General features: G+C 41.2%; 1 protein-coding gene across 2 annotated transcripts; it reads left to right on the top strand.

The window, feature by feature from the left end:
- The first annotated feature begins 16,981 nt into the window (after nt 1-16,981).
- Nucleotides 16,982-22,167, top strand: LOC109981156 (transmembrane protein 200A). 2 transcript variants are annotated; one of them, XM_020629821.3, is made up of 2 exons: nt 16,982-17,134; nt 19,969-22,167. In XM_020629821.3, exon 2 carries the CDS (start codon nt 20,002-20,004, stop codon nt 21,565-21,567), a length of 1,566 nt encoding a protein of 521 aa, XP_020485477.1. In that variant the 5' UTR covers nt 16,982-17,134; nt 19,969-20,001; the 3' UTR covers nt 21,568-22,167. The 2 variants fall into 2 exon arrangements, with proteins under 2 accessions (XP_020485477.1, XP_020485486.1); XM_020629830.3 differs by lacking the exon at nt 16,982-17,134 and adding an exon at nt 17,179-17,298.
- Nucleotides 22,168-23,739: the final 1,572 nt, after the last annotated feature.

Genomic DNA, 23,739 nt, shown 5'->3' with positions numbered 1-23,739 from the left:
GTTCTGAGAGAGCTGGTTTATACAGGGTCACAAAACTCCTCTGCTGCTTGATTCATGTTATATTTTGACCAAAGCACAGCACAGATGTTTCATTTAGATCACAGAGGACTGTTTGAAAAGGTGACAAAGGGGGATTATATGTCCTCTTTAATGTATCATCTCTGAACTGGATTCTGGCCCATGTGCCTGGATTCAGATTGGCTTGGCCTGCAAAGGAAAGACGCAGACCCCCTTCTTCAACTTTGTCTTCCCCTCAGTTGTGGTTGCTGATGGTGTCCCCATTGTTGTTTCTGTTTTGTCATTATACCTCTGTAGTACCCTGTCATGTCCTTTATATGCTTGTGTGTTAACACATTTTCATGCACCAACTATATTTATTTAAACACTTTAAAAACTTTACAAATATACACCAAAACGTCTTGAGTTTTCTACATTTTTTGAACATTTAAAGTCTTTTGATCCTTCCCTCATCCTCCTCATACTTCTTTGGACAGTGCTGCAGCAGCTGTTTTAAGCTGACGTCTAATAATTCAGCGTATTTGCTTTCGGTTGCAGCCCTGCCATCGAGCGCTTTCCAAAGGGGAAGCGAGCGATCAATCAGCAGACCAGCTCGACATACAAAAAGCGCCCCTGTTGAGCTCTCACATCTGAAGCAAATCCATATCTCATATTTCCTCCATTTTCATGCAGATGGAGGAGAAAGACAAGAGAGAGGGAGAGAGTAAGATGTCTCTGCTCTCCTGACATTGTTCCTATCCCCCTGACAGTTTGATGTGATTGCATTGTCAGCCCTTTGAGTCTGCTGCTGCTCCTGCTGCTGTGGTGCTCTCGGTTGGAGGCTGGATGTGGGAAGGCTGGAGAAACAGTGTTCCTGGGCACAGACGTGGCATACATATTTCAGTGGAATGAGACTACATATTTTAGAAGTCGCAAGCTTAGTGTCAACTCACAAGTGGATAGCCTAGTTTGGAGCATGGCCGAGATATTGCATCACTTTCTCTCTGTATTTTGTTGGAGCAACAAGGAAAAATATATGCACACACACACAAAATGATGTCAGAACATCAATCTCAATCATATTGAAAATCATTATAATGCAAACTGATATTGGGAATCTGCCCGAGGTCAAGTCCTCATCAAAATCAATCTAATTTCCTGCAACTCAGAGGGAGGGTGGAGCAAAACTGACAACTTGGCCCCCATGTTGCTGTGGCAGCCAACAGCCCCTCTCTGCATATGATCAGTCTGTTGCCATAGCAGCCCTGTGGAGGTTTACTGCCAGTCACTCTCGCAGAGAAGACGAGTGAACCAGCGATGCCCCCATCCAGTGAGGCCCGCATGTCTTCATCTGTTGCCATGGCAGCGTAATAGCATTCTGGATAGATCTGGCATGGCAGGGAGTCAGTTCCTTTATCTTCCGACGCGTTGTATCGAGCCCAGCTTGCCTGTGTTCGGCGCTCGCAACATGGTGAGCAGACAAAGGCAGCCAAAGGGGGAGAAGGTAGATGTCAGGATCGTGTATCTATATAGAGATGTGGAGCGATGCTTGCTTTTAGATGTGTGGTGTGCTCAGAGGGTGCTAATTAGGAAGTACATAGAGATCATGGATGTTACAGAGACATGCCTGAGTGGTAACCTGGAGTGGACCTGTTAGAATAAGTGGACATGTGAAATCATATTGTGTATTTCCAGCAATTATATACGAGACCAAATCCAATGTGTGTATCATCATGGAAGTCAGCTAGTAACTTGAAATGGAGTAAATCATTTAACTCATTCAATTTAAAGGGTCAGTACACAGAAATGAAAACTGTTTTTATTGGAAGAACATTCACTTGGAGGAGTCATTTCCCCAGTGAAAACAGTTGGCAGTGTGTTCTGTGGATTATCCTGAGTAACTTTGCTTTTGGAAAGATGTAGCTGTTTAATTTTTTATACACAATGTTTTTCAAGATTTGAGCACCACTAAAGAAACTCCAATAGCCTCCATAGTTTTGAGCTGAGGGCAGATATCTCAGACGATGTTAAAGACCTCGACCAATAAAACAAAAACAAAAATGTGTTCACTAGTTTGCAATTTGGTCGCCCTCCAGCAATAATGTTTTATCCAAAAAGGTGAAAATCAATGAAAGATGAAATGAAAAAAGACCCCTTTCTTCACACTCTTTTTCATGGTAGAGGAGAAAATACTTAAAGTCTTTGTGTTTTATTCGGGAAGGACAAATCATTGTAGGTATGTTACATAACTGTGCACCTTGAGATGAAGGCTGTTGGGTTGTGCCATTCTAGCTCTTCATCACAGTGAGCTGAGAGTATTTATGCGACAAATCAAGACACCCTGGTCTAACAGAAATACTTATACAGAAAAAGACCACTACATTTCAAAACCACTTAAACCTCAATTCAAGTCGGGGGAGGTGTGTGTGTGTGTGGGGGGGGGGGGGGGGGGGCGGGTGTTGGTTATGCTGTTGGTACCAATGATGCTGATGCTATTGTTGTGTTTCAGTTTGTATCTGACCTCGGCTGCTTCGCTTTGGTCGGTCCTTTTGTCCCTTTGTAGATTTTGTCCTGTACAAATGCAAGAAGGGTTTTTGACTAAAAATCTAGTTTTGCTGATTGAAAAGCAGCAACATGTATTTTTTCCACCTTTAGACAGTAGTTTCAAAGACTGATTAAATAGTACAATAACTTTCAACATGGAGAATGGCGTCTCTCCCTTGTTCACAACCCTGCCCGATCGCCTGCTTACTGCAGCGAAAACGTGCCAACCAGTCAGTCAATTTAACAATTAAGTTTTGCAAAACTCTTTGCCTTCATGAATTCAAAGAAAGAAAGTATTGAGTTGTAAAGAAAAAATCACTCCCAGTACAGTTTAAACCAATAAAGGAATGATTCATGAAACCTATCCCATTTTTTGTGCCAGACACTAAACATATTGTTTCCTGTTGTATGAATTGGCATTTTAACATGGGACCTAATGGGGCTCCTGCAGCCAGCCTCAAATGGACACTGCAGTTTTTTTTGCAATTCCACAATGGCTTCATTTTTCAACTCCCAAGGTTGTCTCTTGATCCACCTTGGCTGATTTCTTGTTCTCCCTGTTGTGTTTATTGGAGGCTGGCAAACCAGACAAAGTGTTTATTGCCAATTCTAACTGGACTAATTTGAACAAGGGGTGGGTTTTTAAGAAAAAACTTGGTTCCCCATGTTTGTATAATAGTGCTGTTTGAAAGAATCCAATGTTCCTATGAGTGACATCACTACAGCTCAGCCAAGGGTTACATTTTCCTTGCAATATTTGGTTGTTCATTCTCAAATTTCAGGTGGTTTCCACCTTTGATGGTCAACTTATCTTCCATGCCAAGGTTGCCTCAACTCACACTGTTTATTTACAGTCAAAAACTGCAAGAGAAAGCTATAACTCAGCATATTCTTGGCCCTTTAGAGAACATCCAATATTCCTTTTCGCAGCATAAACATGTTTTTAGACCTTTGGGACGGTTCCGATCATAGTGAAGCGAGCTGCTCCATGCATTCTCTGCCTTCTATCTGATCTCCATCCTCATCCATCCGTAATTAGAACCTGCAGGGCTAAATCCTTCACATCCTTCTATCAAATGCATGTGTCAGCAATCTTTTCTCATCATGTAAGGCTTTGCAGGCCTGTCTTTGGTCATTCCGTATTGAAGGATTTCTCCCAGATGTTAGAAAGCAACATCTGGTATTACATTCATCTTCCCTGTGTTGGGAATTGCCTTCAGGAACTGATCCATTAGGAAGGAACCTTTTAAATCCTTCCGGCAATGCAGTTACCAGGTGATAAACTGCAGCAGCAGCAGAAATAATCCTCTCTTTGGGCTAAGAACAAGTAAATGAAGCTACGTTTGACAGCATTGATCACCTGGACAAGACTTTTAAAACTCAGTTAATGACTGTCACTTGATTTCAGCAGCAGCCTACTTGAGCATCATCCAAACAAGGCATGAAGGATATTAAATAGTTGCATAAATTTCGAAGTGAGAATACTGCCAGTGTTTTAAGTTCAATAGAAATCCTTGTGAAACCTCCTGCCAGCATGCCTTGATCAGTTCGAGCTGTTTGGGATTACTCTGTGTCTGAGTTTCCCCATGATACCTTCAGTGCTGTTGTGACAATGTCGCAGGAATGATGATATTTCAGAGACTCGTTTCAAAGTTTCAGTCTTCATGCTATCAGAAACCGCATGAACCCAAAGATTACAAACTTACAAAAGAAAGCAAGGCTGAATACCCAACAAAGATTTTACAATGTTGAGAAAAACAACATTTAACAAGCACAGGTTGTTTGTATGTTTTGAAGTTGATCTAAAAAAAATGGTAGCATTTACATATTGTGCAATTTTATAATTATATGATGTGATTTTTGTTTCTGGTCACTGGAATCATATTTTTTTTTACTAACTTTGAGCTCTGTTTTGGTTCATTCCAACTCCTGAGGGAATAACATTGATTGCTAACAATGTCTTTGCTGTTATCATCTGCATATGTTATCTGTACAATACCTGCTCTGTGGCAAAGTGTACAGATGATATTTATGATTGCAGTGGAATCAACTCATTCAGTGGGGTGACAATAAGCTGGAACTTGATATTACAATTGGTAAAGCAGAGTGAAGTTGAAGATTTATATGATAATCCTCTGTGGGTTCAATGCTAGCAGTGGCCCTTAAGGTATTTTTTCACATTATCAATTCTTACATTGTCATTTGGCTAACATCAATAGTAAATGCTTTAAGTGAGGTCTGTAGGTCACTTCTTGTTCATTGATTTTTAAACTTAGAAGATCCATTACAAAGGCGCTGAGTTGACGATGCACATTAGGGACATTAACATAAAGCGAAGTCAACGCACATAAGCAACTCCCTTTGTCGATAATGTGGTTAAAACAAAGAACCCGTCAGTCATTGTCCTGCCACACTCCAGTGCTTTAAGTGTGTTTCAGAGGAAAGTGATGAGTTGGCACTCTCACCGGACAGTTTGGTCGGAGGCCAGTGTACACCACAGCTTTGTTGTTGTATTTTCCTTTCACTGACTCGCTCTATTTCTCTGCCTCCCACTCACGCTCTCCTGAACAGCAGAAGGTGATAATGCTAGAGTGAACGATATGTCTGAGTAGTTTTACACAACATGTTCTGCTGGCCGCATTCATAATTTTGGGAGGCTCTTTGGCAGCAAGAACTGTTGTAATGACCTGTACACTTACAAAATATGTTCTTCTGGCTCAGCTTTCAGGTGAAATAAAAACAAAGATTACCAACAAGGTCAGACATTAGGCTGCTTCTGTTAAGTCTGACCTTACATGACACAGCAACATCACCTAAATAGCAAAAAAAACTGTACTGTACTGACAGAGATGCATGAAGCTATATGCTAACATTACACATTGCTAACATGTTTAGCAGGTGTAGTGTTACCAAGTTATTCTATATGTTTATATTAATAACATATTTCTTATAATAAACTGTGTATAAAAGCAACCCAATTCCCCTCACCCTGGGATATATAAAATATTTTCTAATTCCATTTAAAAGTTGAGACATTTCTTTATAACCACAACCTTATTGTGGCATTGTAAGAAAAGTCAGGGGATCACCAAATACAGTGAACTTCATCCTCTTGAGAAAATAAATGGCTGTACCAGATTTCAATACAATCCGTCCAATAGAGCCTCTTATATTTCAGTTACAACCAAAGTAGTGCACTGATTGACAGACTGGTTTTGTTATCTCTAGAGCCACGCTGCTAGCATGACAAATATACATCATCTTAACAGCTTCACGCCTCTTGTCAAACTTTGAAATTAGCAGTTGTCGCCTTAAGTAGCCTCCTGCAATGCCCTCCATATTGATTTACTGTACCTTAAAGAAAAGTCTGTGGGCAGCTGCCAGAGTCTGAACAGGAAAGGATCACATTACACTCGTTCTCAGATCTCTGCAACGGCTTCAGAATTAATTAAAAAGTTTACTCGTCTTGTCAATAAATCTTCATATTGTCTTGCTCTACTGTAGAAGTACCCGACCTGCATATGTAATAAATGATCGAGCATCTTACATCATCTCACATTGACCTTCATGCAGTGTTGTTCAACAAGCCAAAATAAAAGTTTGTTTTTACCAGGTTTTTACCAGATGGCATTTCAGTCACTAATAGCTGCTCTCATAAAAATCGAAGGCTATAAAAAGCCAAAGTGTATGATAAATGGGTAGGTCATAATGATGAGCTCACAGAGGTCTATCATCCCATGCCACATTCTGCCCCAGCTCTGTGAAGCATTTTTAGCATCTTTCAGCTCACTGTTTTTGTTTGACGCCCCCCAAACTATTTTGGTTGACTAACTGCTCTCACTGGCATCATTTTTAAACAGCTGGCTGTTCTTTTCTGCACAGTATCTGATACGATACAAGCTGAGCACCAAGCAGCAGGCAGACACAACACTGCTAGGCATTTAGTAGCTAAAGTACGGACACCCTAAGCGGACATGCCTCCATACATTTTACATGTTTCCTGTGATATCAAGTGATTTCTGGAGTTTTTTACCCCAGAGATCTAAATCATTGTTATCTTTAGATAATGAGATGAACAAGTGTCGATACCAAAACTGGAAGTTACTCATTATCATGGGGGGAATGGAGTAAATCAAATATATTGATGTGTGTCCTTTAAGGGCTTCTGTACATCTCCTACATAAAAGAGGGTGAGTAAATGCCTCATGTGAATCATTTGGCCAGAAACAAAACCCCAAATAATTATAATACTCTACCAATAAGCTTTCTGCTGGATGTAGAACAAGGGTACAGTAAGCCTAAACGTTGGGCCATATCAACTTCGAGTAAATGAAAACATACCTCCCCTGTAAATTTCTTCCATTTCCTGTGAAGCACATGGTGTTGCCACTGGAATTCCAATACCCAGGGTAACCCAGTTTACCTTCTCGCTCTTTGATCAAATTTAATTGCTTTTCTTTATGTCTCTTTCTTGACATTATTTTTTTTTTATGTGACATTTGAACACAGGAGATCACTGACAGGACAGGTTGTGTCTCATGAGAGCTTTGACCTCTCTTTGAACTTCAGAGACTCGAGAATAACACAATCAATAATTATGTGATCTCCTTTGTACTGACGGTGTGTTGAACTGAGGTCACGATCATTTGCTTTGTAGATGATTTATTTTATTGCTTTGCTCATTTATGGTTTGTGGTAAAGAAAGAATGAAGGTCAATCGAATGAGTTTAAGTTGAAGCAAAATTTTCCTCAAACAAAACACCACCAATGTGTCATGACTCAATTAATTTCACTCAGTTAGCAGAAGAAAAAAATGTCTATATTCTGAATACACTCTGGACAGTTATGATTTTCAGTTGTCCTTCCAGCAGTAAAGGTTAATATGCTCGATAACACAAACGAGTCTGTGCCCTGCCAAGGCTTAATTCATCTGGAAATGTTGATAAAATAATTAGCATATGAAAAGACGAATGACCTCAAAGATACTCCAGATAAAAGCAGTCAAAAGTGGTTGTATCAGGTTGACCACCGAGATGAAACCCATTTGATTGGAAATAAATGGTCAAGCGGTTGTTACACGACTGGGAATGTGGTGGTGGAGATAATGATTCATTTGCTAAACATATGCAGTGAGGAAGACTGTATCATCGGATAACTGAGCAAATCAGTTTTGGAGAGAATCCATATCATCAGATTAACAACATATTTGACTCCAAAGTGGAGAAAATACAAAGAAGTCCTTCATCCCAGCAGTCACACCTATCTCTCAGCACTGATGCTTTTGTGCCACTCGCTTTAATGAGTCAGTGGAGCCTTTTTAAGTGATTAAAGAGCTCATTCAAAGAAAGAAAGAACACCATTGGGAGTTTGTTTTTTTGGGCTCCTACCAAGCCATCTTGTCTCCAGAATCACCTGACACAAAGTTGAGATAGCACCATATGTGTCACATAACTGAAAATAGAAAAGGGAGAGGAGCTGTGAAAAAGACAAACTGGTCACATTAGACTAAAATCCACTTTTAGGATTGTGCAGAAATTAAGAGCGACTTCTTCACAGCCTACATGTTGACACCCTTTCTTCTTGTTTTTCTTCCATTTCTCAGATCCATTTCTTCTTGCTCTCTTGAAAAGTAGAAATAGTAATTTGTCTATTCTTCATTTATCATTGGATGCTTTAGCCACCTAGCATCCAAAAGATGTCAATATTTTTGCTTCCTCACTCTGCAGCTTATGACTGTTCTGAGAAGCGCTGACGTCACTGAAGGTCATGGAAGCCTCGTGCAGCCAAAGCGAGGACACCGCATTTCTTCCACTTGGATTACCTGCTCAGGTAATTTTGTGTGACTGCTGCAGTATCCATGGTGATGAACCCCTGCAGATGCCCTCGACCTGGGCTCCTCTTACGGGCTGATTCCCATGCATGGGTGAGGGTTGGGCTCTTCCCTGATTGGTCCTGTCAGCTCTTGGCATGGGCTCAGGCTCACCCCTGCAGAAGACCCAGCTGGCTGTGTGCCCCCCTCCCATCATGCTCAGGCCTGCTGTATTCCACATGACTGGACTCGTCCTCCCGTACCCGCTGAACATGCTTTTGTGAAGTGAATGTCAGTGCCAGCATGTCTCACTGAATCACAAGCAAAGATGACATATTTCTCTGCATTTTAAGCACCAATGGTATATAAATAACCTTTTACAAGAGAGGAATCGTAAAAACTACATGCACAAGAGTTTTTTTTGGACATGAGGTTGTTGTGCACAAATCGACAAGATCTTTTTTAATCTTTTTTTTTGCCTAAGGTCTCTCAGGGTGAGCTATTTTCCCGCTATCTATTCCCTTTATGTAAGGCACTCCTTTAAAGAGTGATTTTATAAAAATTTTACAAAAAGGGGAAAAACAAGAAAATTATACGTAATAGTCTATGTATAGCTGTCACTTTTGCCATCTAATTTGATTCTCTGCTGCCTCTGTCCCAGCCCTCCAGCCCAGATAAAAAGAAGCCTCTTCTTAGGTGTTTCGGGAGGCATTATAAAACGGTTGCCATGGATACCCAGCCTGAACAGGCTCCACATACAGACAGCAGAATAGGAAATGACAGACGCAATACTTCACATTTGAAAAAATTCCTTTTCCTCTCGTCAGCACACAAGCTGACGGGCGGGTTTGTTGGAAATGACATAGATCAAGACCCCCCAAAAAAGGGTCTTTAAGGCTTTTTTTGTTGTGGTCCGTAAAGCAGCACTGCAGGGACTATTTGCTTCTTGCTCCAGAGGTGGGTTGAATGGTATTTTCTGCCTCATTTGGTCTTTGTTGTTTCTCCCTGAAGAGATGACCTATATTATCCAGGATGGGAGATCAAAGAGGGCTGTCTCACTGTGATCCCATGAAGCTTGCATCTTACGAGCACCCAGAATCAGCCCTGATTGCGCAACTGCCTCGCTGCACTGCAAAATTTGGCCATGAAGCCAAACAAAAACACACACAAAAATCCTTTGTTGCTGCTCAGCCTACAGGATTCATGATCCTGCATTTTACTAGGAACAGAGCTTTTGATGTTTAGGATTATAATTACTGTCTTTCCTTGAGATAATGCACACGCTGCTGTTTATTATCCTCTTAATAAGTATCTTTGGAGAAAGTTTGAGAAAAAGACAGAGCTAGTTTTTGCATTTTCTTTTGGCAAACTTTGGTTTAACTAGGTTCAGTCTTAAAAGAGGTGTCCAAGTTCTCTAACTAGGCCTTTTATCCAATATAAGAGAATATTAACATCCATTTTTCCAGTGAATTCCCATTAGTGTTAGCTGATGATATGTGGGCTTCTACTGGCCTCTATTCGTGTTCAGGTCATTGGTTGCCAATTAATCAGCCATTTTTACTGTGGATAATGAAACAAGGTCACCAGTGGGAACCGCTACCTGCTGGGAACAAGAGTTCACCTGCTGCTCTCCTACCCCCCAGCCCCCATCAATCCAAGCTCTCTTGATCTCTTTTTTTCCTCCTTAACCAATCTACTGGTCCCTGTGCCAGCTGTAACTGGGTGTCTGGTCCCATTTCCAGTGCTCCACATGATGTCAGAGACGCATGGCTGCCGAACATAGAAACGGACCACAAATGCCCATATGTCTCCATGACCTGCATCAGTCGCTAAGCTGTCACGCATCTCATTAGCCACATCCAGAAGCTGCAGATGGAACCTAATGGTGATTTATCAAAGGAATGTTTTTTTTCCCCATTGTACCTGAGCAGACAATGGTGCATGTGATGGTTACAGTGGGAAACTATGGGGTGATTTATGTGGGAGGTCCTACATTCCACTGTTTCAATTGACATTGTGCAAGATAATGAAGATGGTGCAGCTTCAGTACAAAGCTGAAGGTCAACAGAATGTCATCAGTGTTTAATTGTTATTTATTTCTTCTTCTTGACCCTATGTTGTGCCTGATAGCATCTAATGTGATTTATACTCAATGATATAGAAGTTTATATTGTGAACCATTTGGGATTTCATGGGTGTTTAACACATAATCCAGGCTATAAAACATACAAAGTAGGGAAAGAATGGGTTGTGTACTTAAGTCTGATTCATACTTTTGTGTCAAATCTTTGCTGGAGCTATGCTAGTGTGACCTTAGCCGTCTTTAGCACTACACACCTGTGTGTTGGTGTTTCTGTCTATCTCTGCAATACTCCACCTGCAAACCATAGACTGTATATATCTACAGAAGAAGCATGAGTGATGTTAACCATCTGTAAATGCAGGGGCTTTGGAGCCCATCGGTGGCAGTCGCCATGCTGGAAATGCTGTCTCAAGCTAGCTTCAGTCAATTTGGCAACATACTAAGAGCTGCAGCTAAGGCGGATTTTTGGGCACCTAACTTTGCATAACTAGTATCCTACATAAAATCTATATTGATGAATTATTTAAAAAATCCCCCCCTACAGTGTGTGCTGATGAAGACGATAACTGTTGGGTGGGGGTTGTTGCTGCTGTATAAATTCAATGATGAAATTGTGAAACAGACTGTGGATTATAACGCGGTTTAATCGGCCAAGGTCAGACAGTTGTAACAGAACACAATTTGTTAACAATCACGAACTGACAACGTACTGACAAAGTTTCTATGTTCACAGACTTACTTATATTCTGCTAGAAGGTACATCCTACAAATTCTTGGCTACTTTGGTACATCTCTATAAGGCAAGGCATCTGCTTGACTCGTAAATGTCAGACATATATACTTCATTATGAGAAAACCTTCTTTTACAATAGACAGTTGGCTCCAAAACAAATATAACTCTGCTGCCATGAGATGCCTTACATAGATATGGTTTCACCTTGAACCTGACAGAAGAGTTACTCTTAGAGGGTAGACAAATTTAAATGGTTCATTCACAAAGTTACCAGAATGTATGAATTCATGAAAATTCATACTAACAATAACTAATCAGACCAAAATTGTTTTTGCTACCAAGCTGTTAACGTGTTATTTTCTGCTGTATAAATGGGCATTTTTGAATGGGGTGTGATTGTGACTTCTGGGTCTCTTAGAGGCAGCCTCAGGCGGACACTCAAGCAACTTCAGTTTTTGCACTTCCCCATTGGATTCATCTTTTAACACTGGTGGTTGCCACTTCCTGCAAACCCTCTGTTTTTGTGTACAGGAAACTATGTAGATATTAAGCAGCAGTTTATTATACTGTAATTATTGCAAAGAAGAAAAGATAGGAGACATTGAATTTTTTTTTTTGCACTTGTTCGACCACTATGAGTCATGGATAAGGAAATGCAGTTCCATATTTTCGCATTTCAGCAAACAGATTTGACAAATTTGTTCATATCTCACACTAGAGTAGACACAATAAACTTGTAGCCAATCACAGGGCTTGCAGTCTGTGTCGTTCCATTGCGTAGTTCCATTTTTGAGGCTATACGTACGTAGGCTTCTGCAAAGGTACAGGGATACGTAAAAGTACAATGTATGTTACAGTGTAGGTTTGACCTAGAAGCAATAAGGAGGCTTTAAAGGATACATTTCTTTAATCTATATTTTCTTCAATCTAAATAACAAAACAAACAACAAATCAATCCCAATGACAAGAATTGAATCGGCCTCCAAAGCCTGTTTTATCTTATTTCTCTGCTTTCCTGCTTCATTGATGTTAAAAACACATCAGTCAGCCATGCTGTTCCACACAGGGATGTGTTTCTTCAATATGTAGGGTTATTTGAGTCAGTCCCACAAGTAATTCTCCAGCTGTGTATACACCCTCTAGCGTCAAATCATATCTATCTACAGCTAGTCCCCTAGCAAAAAAAAAACCTTTACATCTTTTGAGAAGCATTTCTTTTAATCTACAATTAAAGATATTCACATGACAGCCATTTATCACTGACTGAGGTTGCTAATGATTTACCACAATCACTTTGATAGTTTTACACAATGGAATGGAATAACTACCAACAGATGTTTTTCCAAGTGTAGAAGCTAAGAAAACTTTTTATAATTATTATTATTGGTTTCATTTCATTTTATTGTTTTTTGAGGGTGGGGGGTTCTCTTGCCTCCATTAAGATAGGACAGTGGATACAGTAAGATTTTGGGAGCGAGAGAGGGGAATGACATGCAGGAAAGGAGCCACAGGTCAGCCTTGAACTTGGGTCGCCTGCTTGGAGGACTGTAGCCTCTGAAAATGGGGCGCGTCCTAACTGCTAGACCACCAGCGCCCTGTTTAGAACAAGTTTTAACTGAGACATATGCCCACTCATCAGAAAGTATGTTATGTGCCCTGTGACTTAAACAATGATCATTCATAAAGTGTGTGTGCTATAAAACATATAAGCATAAAGGAATGTAGGAAATTCAGATACCAGTCAAATGAAATGGCCAGCAGGTCTCTCCTGTGGGTGTGGAGGGGGCTGAGCGGCTTTGATTGTATTCACAGGTAGGAAGAAGCTGTGACCATGGAATGGCTTGAGCTTCAGATATAAAGAATACACTTTGAAAGTTGTTTTATATTTAAAGATAGCCTTTACATTATTGTGCACTTGTCAGCAATATGACAAGCTGGATGGTTGCCTTGTTATTTACAGCCAACAAGATGAGAAGCATATTCTTTTCCCCTCAACGACTTGGACCACAGTAGTTTTCCTTTTAATTGATAGCCCATCAACCGACTTACATCTGTTTAAGCTCTCACAAAACCATGTCTTTATTTCAAAGGCCTCAGAAGGGAGCGAGGCTTTTATCTCTTCAAGTGCAAAGCTCCCTGACTCCTGCACTAACCAAGGCTGTAATAATGACATCTCCTGGAGGGATTCGATCTCTCGCTGAGCCCACATTTCAACTTTCTACTTTCCCAATTAGCCAGCTCGAGAATGAAATGAACCCCCTGCAGCTCTGGATGCTGCCTCGGATATATGTCTTTGCTATTAACCAGCACATTGTAAACTAAAAGAGAGTCTGACAAGGAGAGGAAGCTCGAGGATAAAGTGAAATGGCTTGAATGTCCTTTTTTTTTGTGTGTGTGTTCTGTGCTCTGCAGATATGAGCAGCAACACAGCCGGGTAGATTTCAGAAGGAGAACCACTGGAACTATTTTTGACACTACAGCCTCACTGTGGTGCACCGTCTCCTGGGATGCCTGCATGTGTGAGGGATGATCTACTGAATGTTTTGATAAGCATCAGAAAATGGTATAGGAGCAAATCTCCTATAGCTTGAAAAATACTGCACATGGGATACACATCATCCAAGGCCGACAGGATGGGAGGAGCGGTGTGTTAAATAACCGTGACAGACATGATATGATCATGGAGGAATAAATTGAATTATTGAATTACTGCTGCAGTGTGGATGGCAACACCCCTCCCCAAACATGAAAGACCTGGTTTAAGGAGCGTATGACATAACAGAAATCCTTGTATCTTTCCAGTCTGTCTTTTCTTTTTTTTGTCTTTTACATCCCTCTTTTCTTTTTATCCATACTACCTTCCATCCTTTTTCTTTCTACGACACAGAGTTCCCACTTCATTAACATGCTTTAGCTGGGTTTAATTACCTTGGGGTGTCTGATAAGAAATGATTAAGTATGTGAGCGTAAAGTCATTAAGGCAAGTTTTTAAATAAGATCTGCAGAATTATCTCCTTTTTGCAGCTTCTGCAAAGGTCTGCACTCTGGTACTCTTTCACCTGCAGGCAGTGGAAACTAAACATCCTATAACAATGAGATAGCAATTACTTCAACATTTCTCTGCATGATGGCCAATAACCAGTGGATTTCTCCACAGACCTACATTGTGAAAAGACTAATGAATGACTTTTTTTTTCTTACTCTTTTCTCTAATATATTGAATACATTTAGGAGAACAGGTCATTCCACCATACTTGACACAGAGCACATTTACCACCATAAATACAGATCCATTGGAGAGAGACCCAGACGGCATTTTGTACGGGGCAAATGAGATCACGCTGAAATACAGACACAGCTACACTTGCTGTAAATCTGTGAGTGGGTTCTCACACTGATTAATGATTGGGTTCAAGAGCTGTTGAGGGAGCATAATCTCTTGACTATGACATAATGAGGGGGGATATGATGTGTGGTTGATGGCAGTAAGGGAGTTAGTTGACTTGTGTTTTGTGTTGGTCTGCAGATTCACAAATTTGTTTCCGAATTTGTAATTGGGGAGTCTTGATAAAAGATACACCATTAATACTGCAATTTTGAGATGGTAAAGAGCAGTGACCGAATCATCAACTGTTAATAATCAATAATCATTTCTGTGTGCTTTTTATTTTCTGGTTCCAGCTGTATTAAGTTGAGCATTTGCTGCTGTTCATTGTTATTCATGACAGTAAAGAAGTGTCTTCGGTCTTGGACTGCTGGTTGGACAAATGACAGAATCTGAAAACGTCACTTTTGGATTTACACTCAAAACCCTGAATTTCAGTGGGAGATCCACAAGTGGGAGATCCCTGCTTGTCAATATGTTCTTTTTCACTCATACATCCAATTACATGTAGCATTACATATAAAGGCAAAAAACTCTCAGAGTGTCTGACTTGTTTGTTTCATCTACCATCTTGGATTTTCCACAAAGCCCTGTGATGAACCTCCTTGCCTTATTTTTTGACATCTAGACTAAAATTTTATACAATTTATCATTGTGATGTCAGCTTGTTTGTAGGATTAGAAATAATAGAGATAAACATAAATAAGTAAATCTACAGCATTAAAAACATCTGTTTTAAAGACAGAAACATTTGTTTCAAAATAAAACTCAAGGTAGCGTACAGATGTAGACTCCTTAAATGATTAAAATATACTGTTAAATTATTTGAAATAGTAATTATTAAATAGAATGGTACGCAGAATCTGCAGTCAAAAGAAGAATCATGAAACAAGGGATCCCGGAAGGGATTAGTCTTCACAGTGCAAGTCCACCTCGAACATTAAAAGACACACACAGCCTGAGGGGCAGCAGGCCACCAGGTAACACGCTGCTCCAACGAAGAGAGACAATCTGACAAGCTGCAAAACTGCTCAAAAGGGATTTTTCTACAATTCCAAAGAGGCAGCCGGTTCTTTCCCTTGTCGAGTGGTTCAATAACATCATACCATAAGATAATTGATTCCACTCAAACACAAACTCCTTGTGTCTCCTTTTTCTTTTTTTTTATGGATCGTGCCCAGCTAACAGAGATAGCCTAACTGGCAGCTAACAAACTAACAGTGAACCACGCTAACTGACTGCTGAAAACTAACTTTCAAAATAAAAGGACACAAAAGGAGAGAAGTTTATGTTGGAGTGGAATCCAGTCATTTTACGGGTAGAGCAATAAGACCTTTTCAAGTGGATGATTTGCAGTGATTAAACAACTTGACAATCATGTACAGGTTTGATAGGCTCATGCATATTCAATCATGATTTACATATTGTCAAATTACCGATCCCAGCCAATTATACTGCTATTGAGGCTCAGTTATATTGAGAGAGCATGTTTTGGAATATTTGCAGAATTTGTTCACAGTATCAAAGTTTTATGAGGTTATAAGCCCATGTCAGTAACTCAGAAACATCTGTTGTAACTCACTGTGTCTTCCTACATATCACATGAGCTTAACTAAAAGCTGCTCCAGACCTCCACCGCCTTCAGTATCATCATGGATTAAAGACAGTTTTTCTTTTTTTAAAACCCCTGGATTATTCCCCATGTCAATGTATACTCCGACTCCAAATGCCGCATTACAAACTAGAGTTCCTCTGTTTCTCCCTTTAATTTATGCCATAAACAAACAAACAAAAAAGAACCACACATTTCTGGGTCATAAATTTGCAGTGAGCTCTCTGGAGCATCAGCGCTAAGCTTTGTTATTCATGCTGCTTCCATCCCCTGCCCAGTACAGAGCTGCTGCCTCTGTCTCCAGTCTCACATCAGTGAAACACATCTGGACTCTGTCGTATTTCATTTTGTTAAACACGAGGACGCAGCATACAGGCAATTATAGCAATCTAACCCAAGGGAGAAGTGTAGGGAGAGGACAGCACTGCATGTATGAAAATACGAATGTATGTGTTTAAGTGTGTTTTGTGTGTCCTCGTGTTTAACATGAAACCAATAACACAGCCATGCATGTATTGTGTTTATTCCCTTATGTATGAGAAGCCTTTGCATAAATAAGAGATCTCTGCAGTCCCCTTCCTCTTTCTGCATGGCATAAAAAAAATCCATATCCTTGTGCAGAAAATGCCAATGACATTCTGTATAAGAGACAATCAAGTGTAATCAGCAGTATCCCGCTTTAGTGTCCAAATATGTAAACGAATCAGGAGTAAAAAAAAAAACACATCTGGAAACATTTGGAGTACAACCTAAAGGATGATAAATGTCCTGAGCAGCCCTCGTTCTTCACGTTGCCCAATAATCAGCACCAATGGAAACGCACTTGGCCCGCCCCTGCCGGTCTATTGTGAATCTGCGTTCAACTGGAAACCACTCTTCCAGCCTTGGCACCAAAGTGGCGCACCACGACATGCACAGCTAAACGAGGAGTGCGCCTTTGAAGATGCTTGATCGCCAATCAGCGATTTCTGGTAAGAGACTTGCTGTTTTAGGATTTTTTTTTTTGTGTGTGTCTTTTCCTTCCCCTCCCGATCAGTTCTCCTCCTGTCTCTGCCTCCAGCGGAATATCCGAGCGTCTTTTGTGCTTTGCAGTCGCGTCTGATTCCATTTTGACTCCTCAGAGGCTGGTATCGAGGTAAAGCGATGGTTTTAAGAAGTATTTTTTATTGTGAGGCTGATGGGTTTAGTTGCGGAGTTGTTATTCTAAACGGGAATTAATCGACGGACAAGAGTTTTGATGTCGGGAAGGCGGTGTACTTGGAGCTATGCGCACTCCAGTCCGTGAAGCCTACTTTTATCCGTGAGATTAAAAGGATCATTTTGTAACAATGTGATGGACATCTTTTGGGCTTTCCATACATATCTGATACATCATCTGTCGAATAGGCATATGAAAGGCATGAAGTACAAAAGAAAGCATTATTTTAGAGGTGGTTCTATTCGCTAAAGTTTGCGATGCTGTCGTGAATAATCGTTTTATTGTAGGTTAATAAGACAATTCAGAGACTTGCTTCGTCCATTTGAATAAACGTGAAATTATTACTACACAGCATCGAGTTGTAGCGTTAGTTATGAAAGCATGGGCTTCGTCAGGCCGTGATAGAGGTGCATGTTTTGTCATCTGCCTGCACCTTTAGAGCCTAAAAAAAAAAAAAAATCCGTGTGTTCTCTTTGTGTTTGGGGCGAGATGTGTCGCTGTGGCTCTGGACATTTTCAGGGCACCTCCAAACTCCACAACAGCCCATATTTGCTTCACGGGCTTCTCCAACAGAAGGGAAACAGATGCGCCGTAATGTCAACAGTCGATTACTCTTGCAACATTGCGCGAAAATCTGCGCCCCCGCAGCTCGGTGAGGACTGAGCGTAAAAAAAAAAAAAAAAAAGCCGGCCTCGTTCCTCTCCATCCTGCCAGACCAGCAGCTTTTTTGTTTTTTTGTAAAAGACAAGCTGGATAGTTGGCAGCTTCCTGTTCAGCACCGCAGACAGAGAAACAGCCCGACCTGTCCGCACCCACTATTGGTCAACGTTCCCGCTGCCCTTCTCTCTCCAAACACAGAGAGAGGTCCGCCCACGCTTCATCAGCTCTTGTGCAGGTTGACTTGCGCTCGCCCAGACGGCATTTGAGTGCTTATTGGATGTGATATACTGACAAAGTCGTCATAAACAGCATCTGAGCACCGGTGTGGTGTTTGCTTAAAGCTCAGGTGCAGAGCTCCGTGTTCCACTTCCCTTGGAACTGCTTGTAATAACTTGAATCATAAAAGCATTTTTGTTAAAGGCCTTCATCATCATTATTTTGACTGCGAGATAAACACCCAGAGCAGCCACTGGAAGCCTCTTATTAACTGCAGCTCTGAAAGGAATTTGTGCAATAAGTTATTCATGAACCTAAGCCCTAAGTCAAACACAATTAGACGTGATTAGTCAAATTAAATACCTGGCTCCAAGCACAATCAAGGTGGGAATGGTAGAGTCAAAGTAATCAGCCTTATTCTGCAATTATTCTTCCCCACATGTGGCTGAAACTCATCGGCAGATGTTTGTACTGTAATCATGATCTGTGTTGCTGGCGTCATTGCCCAAAGGACAACTGCTTCCACTATTGCGCTGCTTAGTCATAAAAAGCAATGCAACATATTCAGTTGCAGAGAGTGTTGGTGTGTAAACAAGCTGCTAATGGCTCATATTTTCCTTTTGTGACGTGCTGTGTTTGTGAAGGACGCTGTCATTTTGAAGCACAGCTGCGTTGGTTGGTGGTGATATGGATTTGGGTGGAGAGCAGGAGAGAGAGTAAAGAAGGAAGAGCGAGGTGGCGAGAACATGCCTGCTGGCCTCCTGTCTGGACACATTACGTTTTCATAGGCTGGTATCACACCGACACAGCTGAGTGTAGATAAATATCACTCCTCCCTGTTCCAGCACTGTCAACTTGGCTATCCATCTCTGTTTCGCTTACATCATTGTATTTATAGATCCAGTAGCAGCAGAAAGATGTTATCTGTTGGTTTACTGACTATCTGATGACTAATACTGCATCTACCTGTTTTGCAAAAAGAAGATGTCAATACTCTTGCTGTAGGATAATCTCAGATACAGGGCTGGAGTAACCCAGTATCTGTCATAAAGAAACATTTTGCCAAAGAAACCAATTAGTTTTACAACGGGAGATTACTAAGCCCCTGATAAGTAGTTATCTTTGATGTTAAACATTCATTTCTAAAAAAAAAAGTGTAAAAACACATCTAACTGCATTGTTCTTCACATCTGATTGACAACAACTCACCAACTGTCATTAGATTTTCATTTAAGTGTTGCTCAATAAAGATTAGAGCCTGTAAAATGTGGCATCATGGTGTTCTAATTGAGTCTCACCCACTTACTATACCAACAGAAGACGCATCAAAATCAAACCGATACATAACACAACATCACTTATATATATATAAACTAGGCCTGTTATATCAGAGCACTCGTAGCAGGAAGTTGGATGATTTTTTTATTTAGTACCAAAACTAGATTTGTACACCTTGATGCCCTTTATGTTTCAGTTTTATTTTGTGTTGTGGTGTGGAATATGATAAAATCATTCACAAGTTAACAAAAGATTTGTTACAGAATCATCCATGGGCCGTTGTGTGGTTTGCCAGTTTTGCAGATAATCCTGCCTTATATTACAAATCTGGATTAGATGTGTAATCTCTTCATGAAATGAACTTTGTTGCTCTCGCTGACAGTTTAAACCTTCTGCTCATCATGTAAAACATGGATTTAATAGTATTATTTTTTCTGTTTTCTGTCCTGCCAGGTTAAGTGACAAGCCTGCTGTCGAATCACCACCATGATAGCCACAGGTGGTCTACTGCGCATGAATCGGCGCCAGGACTCCCTCCGCTCCAAAAACCGGGCGGAAAACAAAAGGAAGCGGAAATCCAGGAAAAAGAAGAAGAATGACATAGTCGTGGTGAAAGGGAAGCTCAATCTGTGCTCCCCGGCCGGTTTTGTGGCTGGTGTTGGAGTTGTAGTTCTTATGGTTGGGATTTCCATGGCTGTGCTGGGCTACTGGCCAAGCCAGAACCAGCAGCAGTACCAGGAACGTCGCAGAACTGGAGTATACCACACCAATAGAATGAGCTTCTCCAAAGGTCAGCCAGTTTCCACCAACTTGACCAGTGGTAAACCTGTGTTCAGCCAGGCAGAGGTGTTAAACCAGAGCCATTCCAACAGCAGTACACCCTCCCGCAACTGTGGCTTCCTGTGTGACTTCCTGGATAACTACCTGTACTCGGACAATCTGAAAGTCTTTGGACCACTGGTGATGGGAATTGGCATTTTTCTCTTCATCTGCGCTAATGCAGTCCTCCATGAGAACCGGGACAAGAAAACCAAAATTATTAACCTGAGGGATATCTACTCCACTGTTATAGACCTGCACAGCATACGGTCCAAGGAGTACTCGCCTCTAAATGGTTTGGTGAATTACACCCAGGCAAGGAATGCTGAAGGCCCGTCTGGGTCTTTCCCTGCAAGTGGGATGCTAACTCGCAGCTCATGGCCCTCTACTGGACTCGGCGTCCATGGTGAGTTAGTCGTTGATGAGGTGTTAAGACGCCCGTCATTGGCCAGCAGACCTCGAAGCTGGTCAAGAGATGTCCAGACCTTTACGGATACTGTCTACAGCATCTACAGGGACTACAGCAACAACACCGAGCAGGCCCCACAACCCCGACAGTGGGAGACCACCTCCATCGTAACGTCTTCTGTGAACGCTTTCACCCTCCCTGTGATCAAACTGAACAACTGTGAGGTGGAGGAGTCTGAGAGGGTCAAGTCAGAGAGACACTCAGAGGAAGAGGTCATTATTGAGGCAGCTGCTGCAACTATTAGTGAGGAAGGACAACCCAGCAGCAGCCAGAAGGACTGGATGGATGCAAAGGAGAAGGACGCTTCGACGGTGGATTCCCCCCCACCTCATCAGAGCCATGAGGAAACAACCATAGACATAGCTGACCAACAGGGGGAGCCACAGGCTCAGCCCCAACCACAGTGGACCCAGCTGTTTCCTCCATCACCTGTTGCCAGGGCGATGGGGTCACGGCTGTCTCTCAACTCCCTCACGGATCAGCCCAGGTCTGTACGGCGCTGCAGCCTGTCTGTGACTGTGTGTCGTCAAGGCGACAGAGGCAGGCGCTTCAGCTGCCCTCGTCTGGAGCGCTCCAACAGTAAGGGCTACATCAAACTGGCTGATCTGGGGGGAGAGTCCTTCGAAGCCCCAGACACAGACCCTTCTTTAATGGCCACAGAACATGAAGTAGCAACAGACACAGCAGCAGCTTCGATGGTACCAGTGGAAGTAGCTCAGGGAGAGGACAATGCAGTGACATCGTGTACCTCTGCAGAATCTTAGACTCCTATTTTTGCTGATGAGCCTCTAAAACTCTTTGATGTCTTATTCTTCTGTTCCTACCTTCTTGTCTATGTGAAGCTGGCCATTACAGAGGCAAGGAAACGTGGAGAGTAAGCAGCTAAGGACTATTGAAACATAGCCATGAACAATCAAGAGCCAAGCTCTTTATAAACACCACAACCACCGCTCAAACTTCAGATGTAATTTTTCTATTTTTTCAATGTAGCAAGAGCAATACTAAAGACTTGTAAGAAGATTTAGAAGAGATTTGTATGAAAAAAAATAAAATCTGATGAGATAAGACTTTACTTTTCTTTTGTATGAAGGCAAACATTGTAGCTTGTAGAATTGCCAAAACCGTCACTGAGACCTGCTGTCTGACATGTTGTACTGTAGCATCGACACATGCCACAGAAAACTAAATAGTCTAGTTTTGTTTCTCTACATTGTTATGTGAATAGCACGTGAAAAAGGTGAACTGAATTGAATCTCAGGTAGAGTTTGGTTTAGGAACAGGTCCTTGAGGACAAGGTCTCCCCTCTGTGCACACTTGTTTATATGAAGCATTTATGGTTGAATAAACTTGCCTGTAACACCTTCTGTCCCGTCTAATAGGTGTCTCTGTGTGATGTCAGACTAAACACATCAAATGCAACGTTTCTTGTTTGCGCACAATCATTTTAACAGAATTAAGAAAAACATTAAATTGAGAAGATGAAAACGGAGTGATGAAGTTTGGCAACCAGATGTTTTGTTTACCTGTTTAAAGTAACGTCTCTCATTATTGGAAAAGAGGGCATTGGTATTGATGCTACACTAGGTGTGCTAACGGACCTGATCTATAGGTGACCTTTACAACAGTCTTTTTGATTGCTGGCCTTGTTATTAAAGCAGGGGGGATTAGTAAATCCATACAGTTGAACATTTAAAGCAAAAACCCAGAAACTATTGTGTCTCAGTAAGCAGATTAACCAAAATGAACCACTACCAGTAATACTTGGCAAAAATTTGACAAATCTAGGTTGAGAGTTGACGACTGCAATAGCATCATTTCCATGTCCGTCATGCACTTAATGGAAATATATTCTTTTGCTAATGTTTCAGGACTTTCTTTGTTTAGATTTTCCCCTTGGTTTGACATCTGCTTTATGTGCTTCTTTGCATATAGCACTAAATTTGGGTGCAATATGACGCAAATGCTTTTTACGAGGCTTGCATTAGTGGACAGTATAATAAACCAAGTAGTCTAATCCTTACAAGAAGGTGGTCCTTTTCTTGACTACATTATATGCTATTTATAGCTCTCCACTATTTGTAATGGGGAATAATTGTAGTTTTCTATTTAGCTGAATTTTCTACTTACATACCTTATCAGGCTACTTACCAGTTTGGCTAAATTCTATGCAGCCTCCAAGATGACCAAAAAGTTGAATAAACACTTAAGACAGATGTTGGGTTTCTCCAGCCCTGCATCTCAGATTATCCCACACAACAGTTAAACATTATAACCTTCACAGAGGTCTGGCTTATTGCTAAACTGCTTTTCATGGCATAGCATTGCCTAGCATCAGCATTAGCAAAGTGCACCTAATAAACTAGTGTCTAACTAATAACCTGACAGTATTCGGTGGATTTTTACAAATTGAAGATACCCAAATAGACCCTTATATAACATGGAATCAGTTTGAATTCGACCCAGCTACACAATGAATTGCTGACTACACACAACTAATATGCCATTTAAAAAAACTACATTTTAACATACTCTATGTAACATGCTGGGCTTTTACTTGAAATTGTGTACAGTTTAATTTAGACATTGCTACTGTTTACTTGTTTAAAGCAGCCAAGTACTTCTTTCACAGGTTGAATTAAATATTTATTTCACTTAGCCTAATTGTTGTTAATGCAAAAACAAAACAGGGTAGTCTATGTCTTGAACCTACCTGCAGGTTTCGCCATCAGTCATCTTTGCAGAGTAATCTTGACGCATCTCCTTTGTAGCCCAGCCTAACACGGCCATCTGGTGGTCATGTGTCATCAAACATTACCCCCCTGTCTCAAAGCTACCACCAGGGGGCACTGAGGCTATTCTGGTGGAGTCGTCATCGTGGGGCGTGCCTGCTTAGGAGCACTATGGGGGCCGTTTTTGAGGCAGGAGGGGCGGGGTCA

Source organism: Labrus bergylta, chromosome 4 (genome assembly GCF_963930695.1).
Source record: "Labrus bergylta chromosome 4, fLabBer1.1, whole genome shotgun sequence".
NCBI classification, from domain to species: domain Eukaryota; kingdom Metazoa; phylum Chordata; class Actinopteri; order Labriformes; family Labridae; genus Labrus; species Labrus bergylta.
This window is presented reverse-complemented; position numbering and strand designations above follow the sequence as displayed.

Bases quoted from the DNA above. Each gene is read 5' to 3' on its own strand.
- LOC109981156 (XM_020629821.3), top strand. From the start codon at position 20,002: ATGATAGCCACAGGTGGTCTACTGCGCATGAATCGGCGCCAGGACTCC.